Genomic DNA, 20,022 nt, shown 5'->3' on the forward strand with positions numbered 1-20,022 from the left:
CAAAGTCAGCTACTTCAACAATGCTCTTTGCTCTCATCTGCTGCCACCGAACTTGTTCGGACGGAAACATGCGGAGAGACACAAAAAGGGTGTCATCAAGGTTGACCCTTCATTCACCTCTAGCTTTATCTCTTTCCAACTACCATCGCCGGGCCTTGAGCTTCCGTGATTCCATGGGATCCAGCTTTGCTCCCTGATGTTCTGGACTTCTCGACCAGGCGCCAACATCAGAGCCTCATGGGTGATAACCAATGGGCTGGAGCGTTGGTGGTGATCACCCTGGAAACAAACACACTAGCGTCCTCCTTGGATATGATCTAGTAGCTTATTTCGGATCTTTTATTCCGGAAACTTTTCTTCTTCCCCCCAGGCAGTCTAACGTAGCTTTATGTAGCTTTCGCTCTTCAAAGTTCCACCGGTCAGGCCCCCAAAGGGTCCTTCTCACCGAGCCAATCGGCGAAGAAGATTGCGTGGGGTGGCCGAAAGAGACCCAAGGGTTCAACAACCACTTTCAAATTAGAATATCGGGCATCGTTTCATCCCGATTCGCATCGCTGAAATTGGATCCCCGCAACACCGCTTCTCTCTTGTCATGTGGTCCAGTTCGTCACTGTGCGTTCATGCTACCTTTTTGGCTATTGCCAAGCCTTAGAACCTGCGGGGCTTGGAAAAGTTTGTCTCTCCACCCCTTACGCTCGCCATAGCTTAATGTGACTGTGTTGAGAACATCATGATTCCTTCTGTTCCTGAGCGCAGGTGTCATTGCGTGGGAGAAGCATAAGGGAAAGCGACGTCATGTTGTATTTGCTTTAACCCCCAACTCCGCCCCCGCTGCACCCGGCAGCGACACCATCATACACCGCCCCTCGCCTTTCTTCTTCCCCAGACTAATGCTTGTCATACACCCCTTGTTGAGTTAGCTAGGATTCGAAACCCGACCAACCTCCTTCGGTATTCCTTCGGAACTCTCTCAATCCTAAACTCAATCTCAAGCCACCCTCTCATAGCCTCCCTCATGCAGAATCTCTTCCACATCATCATCATCACACCTCTCTGAGCAACAGAATTGTGTGCCAAATGCGAATGAATGCGAATGAATGCGAAACAAAACAAAACAAAACAAAACAAATGATATGATAAAAAGGAAAGCTTAGGACAAAGACAACTTTTCAGCAACCCTACTGAGTGTCTCTGCCGTTTCTTGATCACTTTGATCTCGATCCCTATCTACGAGTTGCGAGTATGTAGGTGGATGTGGATTCGCCGAAGCCATCGTCGTTCCCGAATCCTTCTGCTGCTGCCCTTGTTGCTGGTGGTGTTGTTGAGGAGCTTCAAAATGCTTCGATGTCAAAACAGAACTTCCTAGCGGTGAGCTTGAGTATGGGGTGTGATGAGGTGATCCACCACTCGATAACCCCGCTGCTGCCACCAACGGAGGTGTACTAGCACGTGGCACAGGCTGAGAAGGAGTTCTCTTAGCTAGAGTCGACTTCCTCGATAGCGGTCTCGAATCAGCTGGTGCACTCGTCGTACCCGAGTTTGGCCCAGACGCACCATCCTGTCCGCCACCGCCTGACTCCGCGTTACCACCACTGACCTGCGTAGGCGTAAATCCAAGCTGAGACAAAGTAGCACAAACGTCGATCTTTTCCAACGGTTTGGCCAGTACAGTGTCGAACAGCGATCCTGCAGCATCGATCGGTTCACCACGATCAAACGAAGCCAACGCGACAATGGGTGTGGTCGAATTGACGTTGCGTGTAGACTTGACCATTCGCGTCACATCCTGTCCACCGACGATCGGAAGGGTAACATCGATGAACATGACGGCAAACTTATGATCGCCCATTGCGAGACGGACCGCTTCAGCACCGTCACGAACGCAAGTGCAACGACAGCCAAGCTTGACGAGGATCGTCTCGAGCATGCGAAGTGCGATAGGGTTATCTTCGGCGATCAGACAGGCAATCTCACCTGATTGCGCCGCTGTGGCTGCGGCTGCCGCTGTGTTGGTTGCTGTTGCTGGCACGGAAGGAAGAGATGCAAATGCGTTGGTAGGTGAGATCGAGGTCGTGGGAGAGGCAGCCGTGGCACTCGCCGCACCAGCGATGCTCGAACGAGGAAGCTTCTTCGATCCTCCTTCTGAGGGCTTCTGTGATGCTGGAGTTGCTTGCGACTGCTGCTGCTGTTGCTGCTGATGCCACTGAGGAGGCAAAGCTGGTCGATCAGCGATCCCTGCCGACTTGGTTCGCAATCGCGACGGCATCGAATTGCGTCGTTCACCACCGCCTGAAGCCTCAACAAGCTGCTGGCGTCGTCGGTCGACAATGCCAATAGGCCATGCTGCTGATGCTGACGGCGAAGGGTGGGATCGACCTGCACTGCTCTTGCCTGCAGGATCGCCCGAAGTGGCACCACCATCTGGCGTGGTGGTGGCAGACAAGGTTGTTGTCGCCGAGGCTGGTAACTCCGATGTACGTCTTCGATGCGCTGAGCTGATCAACTGTCCCGAAGGCGAAGTCGGTGCTGTCGAGCGGGACGGCGTCGAACCTTGAGACGATGCACTCTGTGCGGGCGAAGGGGGACCCGCAATCATCTGCGAGTGAACACGCTGTGCTGATCGACCTTTGGCCGAGAAGCTGCGGTGACGTGTGTAGATAGCTGATTGCTCGAGAGCCTTGGTCAGCGCAGGCATCTGCTCCTCCCGCATCTTGCGGATCACCTCGTCATTGGCCTGCTTGAGCACTGGCAAATTCTTGTAGCTGAAATTACCAAAGTCCTCGTTCTGCGGCGTCGAGGAGCTCTGTGGCTGCAATGCTTTCTCCAACCGAGATCGCAACCTCGTAGGAGGCAGACCTGCCGTGTGGACAAATTTGTTACCCTCGATAGCCCGAGCAAACTCGCGTGTGCTGTGTGCAGGCTCGTCTTCAAAGTCGTGATGGCTACTGGCACCACGCAGGTCAAAGTAGTCGGTCGACTCTGGATCTGTGACCTGTGGGACAAATGGTCCTGGCTCGGCAGTGACGTTGTCCCAGTCGATCCCCTTGAAGAAGGGATGGTTCTTGATCTCGTCCGGTCCACCTGAACCAAGACGGCGCTTGGGGTCTGTGCACATGAGCTGCTCCATCAGATCCCGAGCCTCAGGCGAGGCTTCTACCGAGTCTTCTTCCCAGTCGATGCGTCGCGACAAGATGTTGTCAAACACCTTCTCGGGCGTCTCGGCGTGGAAGGGTGGACAGCCATACAGGAACTCGTACAGGATGACGCCGAGGGCCCACCAATCGACAGCAAAGTCGTCCATGCCGATACCCAGAATGCTTTCTGGTGCAAGATAGTCCGGTGTACCGACGAAGCGCTTGGGAACACTCAAACCTCCATCGCCTGAAGAAGGACCGAGATTGTCGTTGAGCAGCGGATAAGCGCCGAACAGATTGCCTGGACTGTCGATGCGAGCTGGAGGCAGCGGCTTGGGCACAGCGCGTTTAGAGTCGGACTCGCCAAAGTCGCTGACATTTGTTGAAGAGCTGGCGATACGACCGCGCTGAGGAGCAGCAAAGAACGATTGGTTGCGCATCATGCCTCCAAGACCCGGTGTCATCGGTGAGAACGAAGCGGCCGTGTCGCCTGCTGTGGTCCCAGCTGGTGTCGAAAGAGCTGGTTGCCGCGCTTCAGAAGCGAACGAGGCCGCCGAGCTGGGTAGAGATTCACTGTTGGAGTCACTTCCCGATGCGCGGCCAGCGAAGCCACCAGCACCAGCTGCAGGTGATGCCGAGGAAGCAGCAGCTGCTGCTGCCACAGCTTGACGAGTTTGACGGCCAAGCAAACCGATCTTGGACAGACCAAAGTCTGTGAGCTTGAGATGACCCTTCTGATCGATGAGCAGATTGTCAGGCTTGAGATCTCGATGTACGACACCCTTCGAGTGAAGGTGTTGCAATCCGATTACAACTTCAGCAACGTACTGACGAGCCCATTCCTCGGCCAAACCACCAAGCACCTTGCACAGCGAGGCGCAATCTCCTCCTGGGAGATACTCCATGACCAAGTACAAATACTCGGCACTCTGGAAAGTGAAGAAGAGCTTGACCACGAAAGGAGACTGGTTCTGCGTCATCAAGATCATGCGCTCGGCCTTGACGTTGGTGATCTGATTCTTGGCGATCATGTCGGACTTCTTGAGCACCTTGATAGCATAGTAGTCACCTGTAGTGCGCTTCTTGGCGAGGAAGACACTGCCAAAAGCACCCTTGCTGATGGGTTTGATGATGTCGAAGTCCTTGATCGAGGATGCTGTTGGTCTAGAAGAAGGAGCTGCAGGCGGAATCCTGGGCGACAGAGGCATCGAGCCAGCCATGGGACTCTTGTGCGAGACGCTGAACTTGCGACTGTGTCGATGCGACACACCAAGCGATTCTCCGTAAAGATGTGGTGATAGCGGGGGTGTCGATCCCATTACATCTCCACCGACCGAAGGCAGATGCGAAGAACGTCGAGGGCGACTGACGGAGCGGCGTTGCGATGATACAGCTGCTGAAGAGGGCATGGCAGCTGCGCTTGCTCCACTGACTGATCTGGACACCAGCGCGTCCGTTGCCGATGGAGGTGGCGCGAGGTTTGTGTTGCCGCGAGGAATAGGGATGGGCGCAAGGTGCGAAGAGCCGCCCATCTTGTCGTCGACTGCTGGGATGTCGCCCTCGTCAGGAGTTGTACCACCCATGGCCGAGAACAAAGTCGAAGAAGGAGCTGGGATCTCTCGATCGTCCCTCTCGAGCAGCATTGAGCCAGATAGCAAGCCGTCGTCCTCTTCCTCCTCATCCTTGTCATCCTCCTGTCGTGTCTCTGCTTCATCGTCAGCAGCACTGGACGACAGAGTTGACGCCAGGCGGCTGTGAGGAGGCCTAACCTGCATCGGCAAGTCCGGTGTTCGAGGAGCAGGTGACGACAGACCCAAAGATGGGCCGATGGAAACCATACCCTGAGAGGACAGGCCCTTGCCAGAAGTCGAGCTGGATCCTCGTTGCATGGGGACTGATTGACCTGCAGTCGCTTCGACTCGAGTGGGCGGGATCTTGTCATCCTCCGACGTGAGCCCAAGCGCTTGTGTCTGCTCGACCATCTCTGCGATCTCTCGGTCGCTTGCTCCGTCGCTGGCGTCTTCTCCAGACTCGGAGCCTGAGACTGACGAGCCAGGGGAGCTGCCGGTCCCTTCCTCTGCCTCTGACAACGCAGAAAGAGCCGCCTCAACCCTTTCTTCCCATTCCTGTCGTACAGTCTCGACATAGACGATGGTGTTGAGCATACGGTTGACAGCGCTCAGCTTGCCTCGCATAGCTGTCTCAACGTCCGTCATGAGCAAATCGAGAGCGGTGTCATCCACCGCTGGTCTTCGCCATTGCTGAACGGTGACCACCTTGTTCTCCGAAGTGGGCGAGAGGAGGCGCTGCTTCTCGATGGGTTCGTTTACGTACTCGTCCTTGATCGCTGGCGTCGAGATCTCGCACACAGTTTGCAGCACTTCGATGGCTGAGTCGAGCGCACGCAAATGTTGCTTTCGGATAGCAGCAGGTGGTGGCTGACGCGGCGAGATGGAGCGGTTGAGACCTTCGAGCGCGGAAGGAGGCTGATTGGAAGCAGGAGGAGTCGAGATAGCAACGCCACGGTACTCAAGCGCGGGCTCGGCAGTCTGGCCCGTGAAGACTTCGAGACGGTTGTGAAGATCTTGGATGGCTCGACGCAGGTCTCGAAGTCCTTCATTGCATTCGCCAATCTCCATATCGAGCCGATGTGTCTCGTTGCAGATCTCGCTGTGCTTTTCGAAGAACCAAGCCGGAATGTCTCGCTCGCAGATACGGCAGAGGACAGGCTCGACAGAGATCGACGCTACATGGGCCAGAGCGGCATTGGGCTCGTCCAAGACAACACCCATCGCGCGACCGCCCTTGCCTACCGCAGCGTCTGGCAGTCGATCTTCCCGCTCCGGCGGTCCTGTAGCTTTGAAGACCCACATCGAGTGTGATGGACCGCCGCTCTGTCGATCGATCATCAGCATGCCCTTGCCTTCCATCTCCTGGAAGTAGACCGCATCGCTCCCATCGTTCTGCCCATCGTCCGATGAGGCAGAGGAGGAGGAAGAAGACGAGCTGACCACTGCCTTTTCAACGCGCAGTCGAAAGACGGCTTCGACGGTGTGCGACTGGTTGGCTTCGAGCTGTCTGGAGGCTTCGGCGAAAACATCAGTGTCGCCAGGAGCAAGCAAGTCTTCGATCGGCGTGTCGTAGAGCTCGGCAGGGTCTGAACCGAGAACTATCTTCCATGCTGGACTCAAGTAGAGCAGGCGCTGATCGTCCATGCTGAGTTCCATGAGCACGTTGATGCCTGCAGAACGGAAGTTTTGTGGCACTTGCGGCGTTTCCTCATTGGCAGTATCGTCTTGCTCTTCGTCAACGATCGTTGAGCCAACATCTGCACCTTGGTTCCCTTGCTCAACTCGGTCGGACTCTGTGACATCTTGACTGTCACCAACCGCTTTCTGACCTGAACTAGTCTGACGTTGCGGTTGAGGTTGAGCACGATCACGGTCGACGATCGTCATGTCGCCATCTGCGTCGGTATCTTCGCCCTCCTGAACATGTCTATCTAGATCCTGGGAGGGCGAAGCGGTCCGCTGAGTGGCATCCTGTCGAATCGGTTCGAGGTCCTTGTGGGCCAAGCCAGATGCTGGTGAGTTGGTGCCTCTGGTGCTCGACACGCGCGCGATCATTTGTCCGACAGGCGCCACAGAGAAGGCACGCGCTCGTGTGGGGCTGCTAGCCGTGGATGCAGCCCAGAAGCCAGATGACGTACCGCCTTCGTGGTCACCTGCATCACCAGCAGCGTCACCGCCTTGACCTCCGAGGATGAAGCGAATTGGCTCGGCGTCCTGCTCGTCCTCGTCGTTGAAGTTCCAAAAACCCTTCTCGGCTTCCCACCATTCGACAACACGGCTGAGACCGGCAACAGCAAGCAGGACCTGGATGAACCAGGGTCGGCCTGCCCATTCTGGATGATCGTCCCACATCCGACCGATGCTCTGGATCCTCGAGATGAGCTGCGAGCAAGAGCCGGGACGTACGATGAGCGAGTTGATCGAAACATCAAGCACCTCCATTGCCACGGCAACGAGCTCTTCCAAGGGTTGCATCCATGGTTGAGGCCCGGTTTCCTCTGCTGGTAGCGCACGTGCGCGACGAGAAGGAGAGAGTCGGGGAGATCCAGAGGAAGCTGAGACGCTCGAAGTCATCATCACACCTGGCATAGGCGAGTGTGAACGTGAGGTAGAACGAGAGTTGGAGATCGAACGAGCGCCAGAGCGACTAAGCGATTTGACTCGACCGAGTGGGTTGAGATTGGACGGCTTTGCTGGGTTGGACGAGGTGGTAGACACGGTGCGTGGCGATGTCGCAGTAGCAGCTGCCAAGTTGACGGGCGGTGGAGCAGGAAGCTTGTATTCGTGCGCGGATCGGAGCGCTGCGGCCTCGCGCAACCCACCAAGACTCTGCGAGGTGAACAGCGAGCGCGAAGGAGATCGTGCGTGCTGTTCTCCCAGGGTGTCGTCGGTGTTGTCACTCGATTCGTGAGCTTCATCGTGTCTACCGGTGATGGCGGCTGCAGCTGCAGCTGCACCAGCGGAGAAGGACGACGAATTGCTTGCACCTCGTGACATGGACGCAGACCTCGAAAGCGACGAGGTGCCCTTCGGCAGCTCATCGGCCCCCTGGCCTGTTGGCAGTGTTGGAGCGTCATCAGCATCGTCCGCGTCGTCATCCACAAATACTTCCTCGAGCTCCTCGACGTCACGATCGTCATCCATGACGCTGTGACGGCTCTCGTCTTCCTGTCGCTGCATGTCCATCTCGACAAAGTTGTTGATGGCGCCAATGATGCGACGCAACTCACGGTCACAGCTCTCCTTCGAGGCAAGCAGTCGATGACGGATGTGCTGGTGGATCGAGTTGATGGTGATGGCCTTGGTAGCCGCCTTGGCTCTAGCTGCTGCACGACCCTCGTTGTCCGACTCGAAAGCGCCGCCTTCACGATCTGTCGATTCTTCTGGCCATGCTTTGGTGGTAGAACGCGGACTCCGATCCCATGCCTGCGACAATTGCATCGAGGACTTGCGCGGCAAGATGTTGGGCTGCTGCTGCTGCTGCAGTGCAGGCTTGACCTCGAGCGATCTGCAGACTTCCTTTGCGCTTCCAATACTTTCGACCGAACGTGCAGAGACCGGTGGCTTCGTCGGACTGCCATTGTTGGAATTCGAAGGCGATTTGCCCTTGCCGACCTTGTCAAACTCTTCTGCATCGAAGGTGCTGAGACCTTTTTCGAGTTGCAAAGAGAGCTTGGGCTGATGACGACGCCTTCCACCTTCACCTCTGCTGCTAGTGCTCACGGTCAGATGAGTCTCGTGGCTCTGCTGCGACGAGGCAGACTTGGGGGGCTCCATCAATCCAGACATGTCTTCTTGAACAGTTACGAAGCTGAGGTCTGCACTAGGAGAAACAGATCTGCGTTCGCTGCGGTCAGCGGAAACATCTTGCGCGTCAACCTCTTGCTCTTTATTCTCAGCATCGTTGTCTTTCCTCAGATTCTGTGTCGAAGTGCTTGGACGCAGGGTGCGGACGGACTCGGAACCGCTAAGGGCGGTGTTGCCGGTCTGCGAGCGAACGTGACGGCCAAAACCGCTCTGTACTTGGGTAACGAGCGTACGAGACGGTGTTGCGATGGTCGGATTGGCGTTGGCAAAGGTCGACGACAAGGGAGTTGGCCGCGGAACATCTCGACGGCTGTGAAGCGATCGATCTTGCCGAGACGAGGCAGTAGAGGGACTTTGATGCAAAGACTGCGAGAGCGCTGCGATGGGGCCTGTCTGACCTGAAGCCTCGTTGGTTCGAGATGGCGTACCCGAGGGCGATTTGGCCCAGCCTTCACTGGTAGGGGCAGTGAAGCCGGACTTGACGGCGCTCCACCATGCCTCAATCTTGCCTCCAAGATGCTTACGACGTCCACGTCCAGCTGCATGTGCCTGTGCTTGCGCCGTGTCAGATCCTGATGCGCTTGTGTACTGCGCAGAGGGAGTGACACGGCTGGTGATGGGTGAGAGCGAAAGATTCTTGCCCTTGTCCGTACCGAGACGTCTGACAGGAGAGAAGCCAGCAGCTTTCACAGGACCAGGTGACGAGTTGAGAGTGGACGCCGTGGTAGGTGACGAGCCGGACTCTCTGCTACGTCGAGACAATTCGGCGCTTGCAAGGGAGAAGCTGCGTCGTGGATCGAGCCCTGGGCGAGAAGGCTGTCGAGAATGTGCTTCAGGTCGACGAGTAGGACCCAGCTGCGGAGGCTTGCGGGATCGTGCTGTACCACCTTTGGCTGCATCGTTGTCGTCGCCATCGTTGATGCTGAGGGCAGCGAGCGATGCCTCGACCTCTTCGGCGTCGATTGCATCTCGCACTGGGTCGGCAGCTTCAGCAGTTTGAAGTCGCTGACGCGAGAGGGGATCCGAGACGGAGCGGTGTCCATCTGCAGGCTGCTTCTGCAGTGCAGAGACACGACCGGTGTCGACAATTTCGCTGCCCATTCTTTGCTGGGGAGGAGAAGCCGATGGAATGCGAGCTCCAACTTCAGTGGCTTTGGATCGGCTCGTGGCAGGACTGGCGGCTGCCTGTGCCTGTGATTCTTGTTCTGTGTGTGCTTCTGCCGCTGCCTGTGCCTGTGCCTCTTCGCGCTCAGACTGAAGCTTGGCTTCTTTCATCTTGCGGTACTCATCAAGCCAGTCAACCCACTCGAATTCGGCAAAGGCGGACGACTGCAAGCCTCGATGGCTATCCTCCTCTTCATCGAGCTGCGACTCGATACTGTCGTTCGAATCGACCACAGAACCGCGCCGAGTCGGCATGGGTGCCCCAAGCATGCTCGAGTTCCTCTGTAGACCGATGGTAGTGCCTCTACGAGCAAGGCTCGTTTGACCAGGTGTCAATGGCATATCAGCGTTGTTCGTGTCGCGCGCCAACCACGCAGAGTCCAATCCAGTTGCCGCTTCATTGCGTCGTGCTGCGGGTTGCGACCCAAGACGAGACGGGTTCTGAGCTCTCCACTTTTGCATCTTGGCATTCCTACTCTGGATGATGATGCGGGCATACTCGTCGGTTCCCGACAGTGGCCGGTGGGCTGTAGCTGGAGAGACGCCTCCTGGAGTGAAGAGCGCTGCGTCGCTCGGTCGATGAACACGCCGTGAAGGTGCAGGAATGCCAAGCAAAGCGTTGGACCCAATGGAGCTCGACAGATTACCTTGAGTCATCCTTCTCTGGCTCAAACTGGCGTTGACAGGTGCAAGTGATGCTCTTCCAGGTTCATCTCGAGTCGAAGCGATCCACGGTGCTGGTTTGTTCTCCTTCGTAGTCGCATCGCTGTGCTGCTCACCACCTTCTGACGTCTCAACCAAGCTGTCAAAGAGCTCTTGAGCTCCCCAAGACATGCGCTGTGTGTTCGATCGACTCGGCGACAGTCTTGGTCGTCTCTCGACGATCGGACTTGTCTGAGCAGAAGAGGTGGTGAGATAAAGCAGTGGCGAGTAGGCGCTCGTACTTGCGGGCAGACCGGCATGGCGAGGCATGCTGGTAGGCACATCCAGTAGCTCGGACTTGGGCGGGACGAGAGTCGGTGGCCTTGATCCGAGGATGGCCGAGCTGGGCAGGCTGGCTGTCGGTGCATAGTTCCTTCCAATCGGGATGGAGACGGAAAGAGGATGACCGCGGCTGTCGCGACCGGGCAAAGCGATATCGTCGGTACGAAGTCGTTCCATGGAAGCTGATGAGCGACCGGATGTCATGGCATCTTCTGCACCGTACGAGACCCTAAAGGCCAATGGTGAGTTGGTCCGTGTGGCATTAGGTGTCTGAGGAACATTGAGACGGCTGGGAGGAGTAGGTGATGGGGAAGAATCTGAAGCAAAGCCGAGTCCGAGTCCGTGACCCTGACCACCACCGCTCATGACCAGCGAGCCAGCCTGCTGTGCTGAGTTCGGCCCTGATGCTGTCCATCGAGCGAGCGGCGATTCGATCGAGGCGCTGGATGCGCTCTTGGGCATTGTCCGTGGTGAAGGTGGCGGCGGTACAAAGAGATCACCGGCCAGTCGTACTGCTGTGGGCACACGTTGGAGTCGAATCGCATCAGCCAAACCGACAGATCCACCAGTCTTTCCTGATGGGCTTGGCCCTGTCGAAGCCGGTGTCTGTGCATCGACCATTGCTGCTGCCTGTGCTGCTGCAGGTGCAACTGACGAAGGAGGGACTCCAAGCGTCTGGCTGCGAACTCGCGATCGAGTGTGTCCGGGAGACAGGGTAGCTCCGGACGCTGCCTCGGATCTGGGTACATGATCGTCTTCGATGACCTGCGAGTTCCACCTGCGGTGTGATGAAGATCGATTTGCGAGAGCTGAGCCAAAGGGCACGGATGAGGAGCCTAGTCCTGAGCTCGAGAGCGATGAGCCGGCGCCTTGTGTGCCAGAGGAGCTGATACTACCGGAGCGTTGAGAAGCTGATGTCGCAGGAATCGGGACGGGCAGAGGGATGCTGGGGCTGCCTGATTCAATGGCTGCGACCAGGTTGGGATCGACACCATCGGGGCCTCCTACAGGCGAGATTGCGCCTTCGCCGAGCAGCACACCGCCGAGAGAACGAGCGCGTCGATGAACGCTCGAGCTAAGCGACGAAGAAGTCATACGCCTGCGCCGTGTCGAGTGCAAGATGGCGCTGCCTCCCCCAGTGGCTGTACCAGGTGCTGTTAAACTGGAAGGAGCAAAGGCGCCCGAGTTGCTGCGACTGCCACGTGTCTCCCAGCCGAGCGTCGGCGAATTCGAGTGAAATGAGCTTGACGCTGGCAAGCCGACCGACAAGCCCGATGAGAGCGGTGATGGGTTGGAAGGAATGCCAAGTCCTAGTGAAGAGTCTTCCTTGCGCTTGCCCATCGCAATGGTGGAGACGGGGCGGTCGGCAGGCTCTAGTGCTGGCGAGCCGGTTGCACCTCCTCCAACACGTCGCGGCACGGCTGGTGGACCCATGGAGCCGCTCGAGCTTGTGACGGAGGACTTGCGTGTGAGGTTGGAGCCGGTGGTGGTAAAGTCATCGGAAGCTACTGAAGATGCATCGTCGTCAGCTAGGTTGCCGCTTGGGAAAGGTGAATGCCGCGATGGAGTTTTGTTCAGGATGGCTTTGTGGAGCGGATTGGAGGTAGATCGATTGCGGTCGAGACGCACAGATGTTCTGGCAAGAGGCGAAGCACTGGCGGTATCGGCCGATGGCAACTGTGCTGATGCATCTTTGCGGTTGGAAGGTCGCTGCTCGAAGCTGAAGCGCTGTGCAGTTGCTTCGTCGACAGTGTCGGATGCAGCCGAGTCAGAGCCCGTCTGTCTGCGCTGACGACGAGCTGGTTGAGATGAGGCAGAGGCGACAGACGATGGCAAAGTGGGCGACAGAGGCTGGGTATGACTGCCCTGAGAGGAAGAAGTGGATCCATGAGTTCGACGTCGTACTGCTACTGCTGGGTCTGATGTGACTCTATGCTGAGTACGAGCACCAGTATTGTCCTCGTTGAGAGTCTCGTCATCGTTGACATCGTCATCGTTGGGAAGAATGGATGCGAAAGCGAGTGGGCTGGAGAAGGAAGGAGCCGTGTCAAACGACATCCTCTTGGAAGAGCTGCGGTTGAGCGCCTTGAGAGCTGCTGAAGGAGGACTGAGAGGGAAGCCAGGCGGTGGACTGCTCAGCGGCGGAGGTGAAGTGCTAGCATGGGCAGTTTCTGCGGTGGCAGCAGAAGATGAGGGCTGCGAGACGTTCTGAGGTTGTGTGGCCGGTGGAGAGCTCTTGCCTGTATCTGTCGAGGATGTAGCTGATGTCGCTAGCGAAGGTTTGCTCGTCGAGCGAGGATCGCTGGATGCAACGCGCGAAGGCTTGAAAGTGCGAGTAGGCGAAGGAGGCTGTTCGGATCGAGGATGTTTGCCTTCAATGTACGCTGATGTTAATGCTAATGCTAATGCTGATGCTGATGCTGACGATGATGATGATGGCGAGGGCGAGCCGATCTCGATGATGCTGCGCAGGCTGGAACTATGGTCGGATGCAGAACGAGCAGCTGCGCTCAATGGTGACGAAGCTGATGGGCTGGGACCTGTCGATAAAGGCGATGATTTGGGGCCAACGGTGTCGTTGTCGCTGTGAAAGGATGGTGATGGTTCTAGGCGGCCAAAGTCTCTTGATCCGGGGCTGGTTCTGCTACGATTGGCTGGACTGAAAGGGTCGGTAAATTGCGTCGCTGAGACTGTAGGGCGTCAAATCCGAGTCGAAAGTCGAAAAAGAGAGGCAGCAAGCGAAATGTTCGTATAAAGGCGGAGCGAGCCGAGGCGAGGATAGGTTATGGTTGTAACGGTGTCAGTGTTGTGTATGAACAGGTGACATGAAAGGCGAAAGGGTGATTGATTGTGTGTGTGTGTGGGAAAAAGTGACAGGTTGAAGGTGATTTTGGCGAAGCGAGGTGAGGTGAGTTGGGGTCAAGCACGAGAGTGTGAGAGAGTGAGCCACACCAGGCTCGTGGATGCGAGAGAGAGGGAGAGAGAGAAAGTAGGGTTGAGGGCGCAACGCCAGTCAAAGTCGAGTTAGGCGAGGATTAAGCATGCAGCGCCGCGTGGGAGCGCAAGCGGCAACGTTGGCATGGTCGGAAAGTGAAAAGCCACAACAGAAAGTAAAGTAAAATCGCGAGATCAGGGTCCAGACACGTCCGTTCGTTTTGTCGTCAACCCGCGGAGAAGGCCAGGAGCGTGCAAAGCAAAGCAAAGCAAAGCAAAGCAAAGCAAAGACGGAAATGCCGACCAGAGCAAGTCAAGTTGCAATGGACACCGTCCAAAATCATGAGCATCACCGTGATTTCATACAGATTTGTAAGAACATGTACCAGCGTCGGATGCAAACCCGAGTGCAGACCCAAAGTCAGCCCGAAGAAAATTCGGTACAGCCGGCGTTGTGACAAAACCAAAGCCAAAGCCAAAGCAACGCCAGGATAAGGTTCAAGCGATCGGGCAAGAGAGCAACCCCAACGGATGTGATTTCAGACGGGACAGCCGACGGGAGGTGTTGGTTGATGGAGGCAGTCAGTCAAGACGGTCGTTAAGAGAGTGGTGAGGGAAGAGCAAAGGGATAAAAGCGAATGACAAAGGTCAGTGATCTGCCGTGTGAACAGGGAGATCGCAAGCAATGCAATTCAGGCGAGTCTGCTACGCCGCTTTAGGCCATCGCAAGGGTCTTGCAAGAGCAGCGAGAGAGGACAGCGAAGAACGTTCTTCGCTTTTGCGTACATCCGCCCTTCTGGCTTTCTACCTTCCCTCCTTCCTTCACTCCATCAACTGAGGCTGACTCGGTCAACCGTAACGCATGCTGCCAGGTCGAACATCAATACCGCGGTTCTTTCGCAGCTTACCACCTCGAGCCCAGGACAGCAACTCAACAGGGGCCCCTCAATGCATCCACCTATTTCTGACCATGACGACGGCTCCATCCAGCCCGATAAAGAATAGAACAGGATACGATCGACGGCATTGTTGGCTGTCAAAGTTGCGTGCACACTCACCGAAACTATCTACGCTGAGTCGGCTGCTTCGACCAGCAGCTTGGCTCGATGTGTTGGAGGCGGAAGTTGGAGCTGGTGGAGACGATGTAGTCGGGTTGGCGGATGATTCTTCCTCTTGTACATCAAACAAGTCGCGGCTCCCGCGTTCAGCCAAAGAGCCATGAGGCGAGCTGCTACCAAGCAAAGAGACGCGCGTGTTGCTGGCTCGACGACCGCTCCCTGCTGTTGCATCGATGTTGTCATCGTCCAGATCAAAGATACCGGCTGTACTCGAGAGTCGGCACCCTCTACGAAGATCTGACGATGAAGCCTGCGAACTGGCGGACAGCAAAGTGTTGCGACTGCCTTGTTCTTGGTCGCCAGCGCCATCGCCTGGGGCAGAGCTGAACGAAGACATCCTTCACCGGCTGACAACACGCAGGTTGATGTCGATGATGCTGCTGAGGAGCGAGGCCAGGGTACTGCTCAAGGGGCCGCGCAGCCCTGTTGGCGCTATTTGCTGAGCTCCACAGCTCGTGAACTCCGTCTATAGCTGCAGCATTCACCGGCCAAGGTCGCGATACTGTGTTTGAGGCGGGGTGATGATGATCTCTGCTCGTTGCTTGCCTGCGTGTTCAAGCAACGATGCTATCGATGGTATGCAGCCTCGATAAATCGAATGATGTACTGATGAGTTGGATGAGGGCGAGATTCAGGAATTAAGGGTATTTGAGCGCGACCGTGCCCGTTGTTTCAGTGGTGGTAGTGGTAGTGATGCAAAGGGGTCCTTCCGGGTTCGAACTGGTACGGAACGGTGATGAGGAGATAGGTGGATTGGTGATCGAGAGGATGGCGGCCGTCGATAGAGAAGGGACGAGGGGCGAAGGGGACGGAGTATTGCACACTACAGCGACGAGGACGGAACGGCAAATGACAAACAAAACGAGCAGGAAGGGTCTGGCAGGATTGATCTCCGAACAGAACGAGGACGGAATGATGTGTGGAGAAACAGAAGAGACTCAGAACCACACAGACAGACAGAGACACCAAGTTCAGCCGGGCCGATCAGTACCGCACCAAGCGGCAAGTTGAGTCTGCGGGAAATGACGAGAGTGACAGGCGAAGCATGCGGAGTGAGGGCAGAGAGACAGAGCAGCCTCATTTCGGCGTGGAAGCCTTTCTCTGTCAATATGAATGTCACCGCCCGGCCAAAGCTAGAGCCAAAAGCCAAAAGCCAAAATCCAAGCTAATCAGCAGCGGCAGCAGCAGCAGCCCATCCATTTTCGTTTCTTTTGCTGCAAAATCAAGGTTGCGAGTGTGGGCGTTGGGCCACAACCGAGTCCTAATTTGGGACGCTAGTGCACGACTTGCCGGGCAGCAGAACACAGTTAAGGGGGTTTCAATTTTTCCGAGCTCTCGAAAACTCGAGTATTCCAATACTCAGACAAGCTCAGGAAATTAGTGCCCCCAAATGTAAGCTGAGTTTTCAGAGGGTGAATTTTCAAAACCAACCAAGGGAGGGCAGTGTCGGCCGGAAAATGAAGCTGTTCCGGAATCCGAACCACCTTGTAGCTCCACCATCTTTGACACTCTTGTCGCACACTCAGATACAGTCATTATTGACACCATTCATATTGCAATTGCTGTCACTCTATGTCTGCAAAGCCTATTGAACATCCCTCGTGTGCTGTGAGCCCTCTGCTTGCTGCCTCTGCCTTCGTCGAGATTCGTTTTGCCTGCTCTGCCGACCTTGGAGCTCCACAGCTGTCATAGCTTTCAGTGAAAGGGTTCATGTGAAGCACTGCGCAAGAAAAGTGGAGGCACTCGCGCGAGTAGATCACGTGCAACATCAAGTGTGTGAAAACTCAAGTCCAATACTGAAAACTCTGCCGCATGAGTATTCGTGAAGCAGAGTAGGGGGTTTCAGTTATCTCTGAGTTTTAAAAACACAATACTTTGAAAATATGTTTGGGCCCAATTTTTGATGCCCCAAGAAACTGCACAGGCCTGTGACATGTGCATCTTGGAGTTTCACTTGACTTGCCTGGTAAAAACAATCTCTGATTCCCTACACCAGGTCAAGATCAAAGTGATCATATCAGATGTTGTTGAACACTATACTGAACAATGCCAAAACCTTTGATTGAAAAGCTAAAGCAAATAGCTTACATCACACCTGTTCTGATCGCTGTCTTCTGCGAGCCTCATGCTGTCAGTTTTGTCTCTCCTGCCATTTGGCAAAGGCCAATGTTGTCATTCCCATCCTTTGAGATTCTGCTGTTGTGTCCTCAAAAGGGCAGCCATGAGAAGCAAAGAGTGCAGTGAGCATCTCCTCCCTAAGATCCAGTGCTTTCTCCTGCCTGAACTTCTGGACTTGGTTCTGAGACATGCCCTCCATGGCAGCAGCCTGTTCCTGTTCATATTGCTGCTGGTTTTCCCTTTGTTGTATCCTTGCATCTTCGGTAGCCTGCTGATATGCTTCCATCCCTGACGTGGTCTCCAGCACCTCAGCTTCAGATAGAGTTTCTGATGCCTTAAGGTATTCTGCCACCTCATCTGGTCGATCATAATGGCTTGCAAATGTATGTGCAATGATACAAGCCTGGACTGTATGTGCAGCTTTCTCATGGTCCTCTTCTTGATACAGGTTGCCTTGAAATCCCATAAGACATTGGAAGCAGTTCTTGAGGTAGGCAATGCCATGTTCAGCCTTGACATGAATGTGGGAGAGTGAATAGTTGAAGTAGTGGAGATCTCTGCTCTTTGCAGCTGCAGTGTTGCTGTACAGTCCAACTGTGTAGCTGGAGTAGCCATAACCAGCATCAACCCAGACAAACTCGCCTTCATCAAGATGCAAACAAGGCTTCGCAACAATACCACTGCCTGAAGCCCAGACTTGCACATCATGTGATGACCCAGGATGTCCAACCACTGACTCGACAATGTGCAAGGAATGAGGGAGGAAGACAAGGGCAATGTTGAATGTATAATCACCCTTGTATGAGTAATGCTTGCAAGCATTGAGTGCTGGCTTCCAAGCAAGATTGATGTGTGTACCATCTACCACCAACCATCCTCTAGACCATTCCTCGACTCCACTCTTATCAGCAACCCATGCTTTTGCCTTAGCACGCTCGTCTTCAGTTGCAAAGGTTACTACCTCGCTGTTCAGCTCATATAGGCCTGCAATAGTCCTATCTGTCCACACATGAACTGAGCCCCGACTGCAACCGCAGGCAAATGCAACATCACAAACTCCACCACCATTTCCTGACTGTCCAAGCCGATATAGACCAACTGCAACTTGCTGCTGAACACACTGAAAGCTTGATATTGATCTGAAGGCATTGGTTGTGCTGAGTCTGTAAGTGAGAGCTTGGAATGCATCTGGGGTCATGCGAACAGCCCCTCGAAAGAGCTTGCAGTTGATGACAGCATATCGATCAAGCATGTTGATGAGGGGATCCTTTCGTTGCGGCAGTTGAAGGCATTCAACTGTGTATTGAGACTGGCTGATGATGTCATAAGTCCTGATGAGTGCGAATGAGATAGCATGATTGAACATGTCATCATCAGAATCTTCAAGGTCATCATTAGGGTGCCAAGTGGCATTGACATCCATCAGATCAAGTTGCATCTTGGATTCCACCATCAATGAGTGCATGATGGTGGTCTCAATGTTGTCCAGGAGGTGCTGTTTGTTGGAAGTGCACACCATGGTTGAAGTAGAGGGCCAGAAATAGGAGAGGATGATGTGGTCCGAAAGAGAGTCCAAAGCTACAAACACAATGCAGCTGAGTTCTGCACAGCTGGGTTCTGCGCAGCTGATTTCTGCACAACACGCATGCTCGGAACCAGGGCTACGCTGATCAGCATCTTGTATGTGGAACAATTCATCACATTGAAGCAATCTACATTTGAGAGATTACATGGAAGACTGGGTATGGGGTATGCTAGTCATACATATTGAGAGCTAGCTTTACAGAGAGCAATGGTACAACAAGTTGGAAACACAGGAACAGAACTTGGAGAACTCAAAAGGAACACCATTCTTGCCAAATGGTCTACTCATGAGCTGAATCACTATTGTCCTGCTGATCCATGGCAAGAACCAGTGGGTCAAGATCAAGATTGCTTTGACTACTTCCAGCGATGTTGCCAAAGGGTAGATTAGGGTTCATCATCTGCACCATCTCCATGAGCCAACCATGCTCTTCAGTTCGCATGCACTCTTGTCTCTCACTTTCTTCCCTGGCAAATTGAATGCGCATTTCCTCCCTCTTTGTGCATTCCTCCTCAACCTTGATTCGTGCCTGAAGCGTGTCTTGGGTGCAGGCCTGCACAATTTCTGACAGCTCTTCTTGCTTGCTCTTGGAAGTGAAGGGTCGAGACTTCTTGGGTGTTGTACCTGTGGCTGGAGAATGGTAAACAGAGTCACCATCACCATTGTCCACTTCATCAGCCTCAAAAGCAGTGCTGGATGAGCACTGGTGGGTTGGAGTGTCTATAGGGGTAATGGTGAAGGGGGTGGGGCCAATTGAAGATGGGTTGGATGAGGAAGAGAAGGGCAAGTGGGATGAAGATGAAGCAGCAGCTGGGGTGGCTGCAACTGAAGAAGAAAAAGATGAGATAACTCTTGCTCCAATGGGATCATTTTGTGACTCCTCAAGAATGGATTCCATGCCAGGAATGTTGCATTGCTGAGGGTAGTGAGCATCGCTGGCATCATCCATGTTCACATCGGCATCAACCGAGTTATTCTGAGAGGAGGCAGGGGTGGCATCATATGGGTGACCAGTGAGAAGAACAACTGGACCAGTCTGTGCATGGTTGGTCATCATCTTGTGCCAGTGCTCAAACCAAGGGCAGCTTCGAGCAATCGATTCGCATGTGGCATAGTCCTGCAAGTTGATAAAGAAGCATAGACAGAGATATAAAGTATAAGAACATTGGCACACTTAACATGAATCAACTAAGTTGTACTTACCGAGCTGTTGTGATCCATGTCTTGAAGAAGTACTCCAGCACTGGTCTGCTGCAAGATGGTCTTCTTGATGTTGTTGTATTGTTCAGTGAGCCAGCGAATCTTAGTCTTTACTCAACCAGCACCACCAACAGTAGACTCGTCTGGGAACAGCTCCTGCCATATCTGCCCACAGATAACATCTTTGTTTGTCTTCAGACCCTTTTCCTGTTCCACAGTCAAATGTCCTGGCAATATAACATGTTGGTAATGATCATTATTGTAGATGATATCAATGAGGTTATTTATGTCGCTAGGCAGCCAATTGAAGTAGGCAATATGATCTGTTTTGTTGAACCTGCTGCCACGAGTACTGGCTTGATGTCTGCGAGTTGCAGAGATTCGAGTTGGCCAGGTAGAGGTTTGGC

At 54.5% G+C, this 20,022-nt stretch overlaps 2 protein-coding genes across 2 annotated transcripts; both read right to left on the minus strand.

Annotated features, from left to right (window-relative positions):
- Positions 1-1,150: 1,150 nt before the first annotated feature.
- UHO2_02961 (uncharacterized protein) lies at positions 1,151-15,049 on the minus strand (the record flags this gene model as incomplete). Its single annotated transcript, XM_041555749.1, has 2 exons — positions 1,151-13,350; positions 14,653-15,049. 2 exons carry the CDS (start codon positions 15,047-15,049, stop codon positions 1,151-1,153), a joined length of 12,597 nt encoding a protein of 4,198 aa, XP_041411683.1.
- Positions 15,050-16,843: 1,794 nt separating this feature from the next.
- UHO2_02962 (uncharacterized protein) lies at positions 16,844-18,082 on the minus strand (the record flags this gene model as incomplete). The annotated part of the gene is made up of 2 exons (XM_041555750.1): positions 16,844-17,432; positions 17,532-18,082. The coding sequence occupies 2 exons, from the start codon at positions 18,080-18,082 to the stop codon at positions 16,844-16,846; spliced, it is 1,140 nt and encodes a 379-aa protein (XP_041411684.1).
- Positions 18,083-20,022: the final 1,940 nt, after the last annotated feature.

Source organism: Ustilago hordei (assembly GCF_900519145.1).
Source record: "Ustilago hordei strain Uho2 genome assembly, contig: UHO2_contig_04, whole genome shotgun sequence".
Classification (NCBI taxonomy): Eukaryota; Fungi; Basidiomycota; class Ustilaginomycetes; order Ustilaginales; family Ustilaginaceae; genus Ustilago; species Ustilago hordei.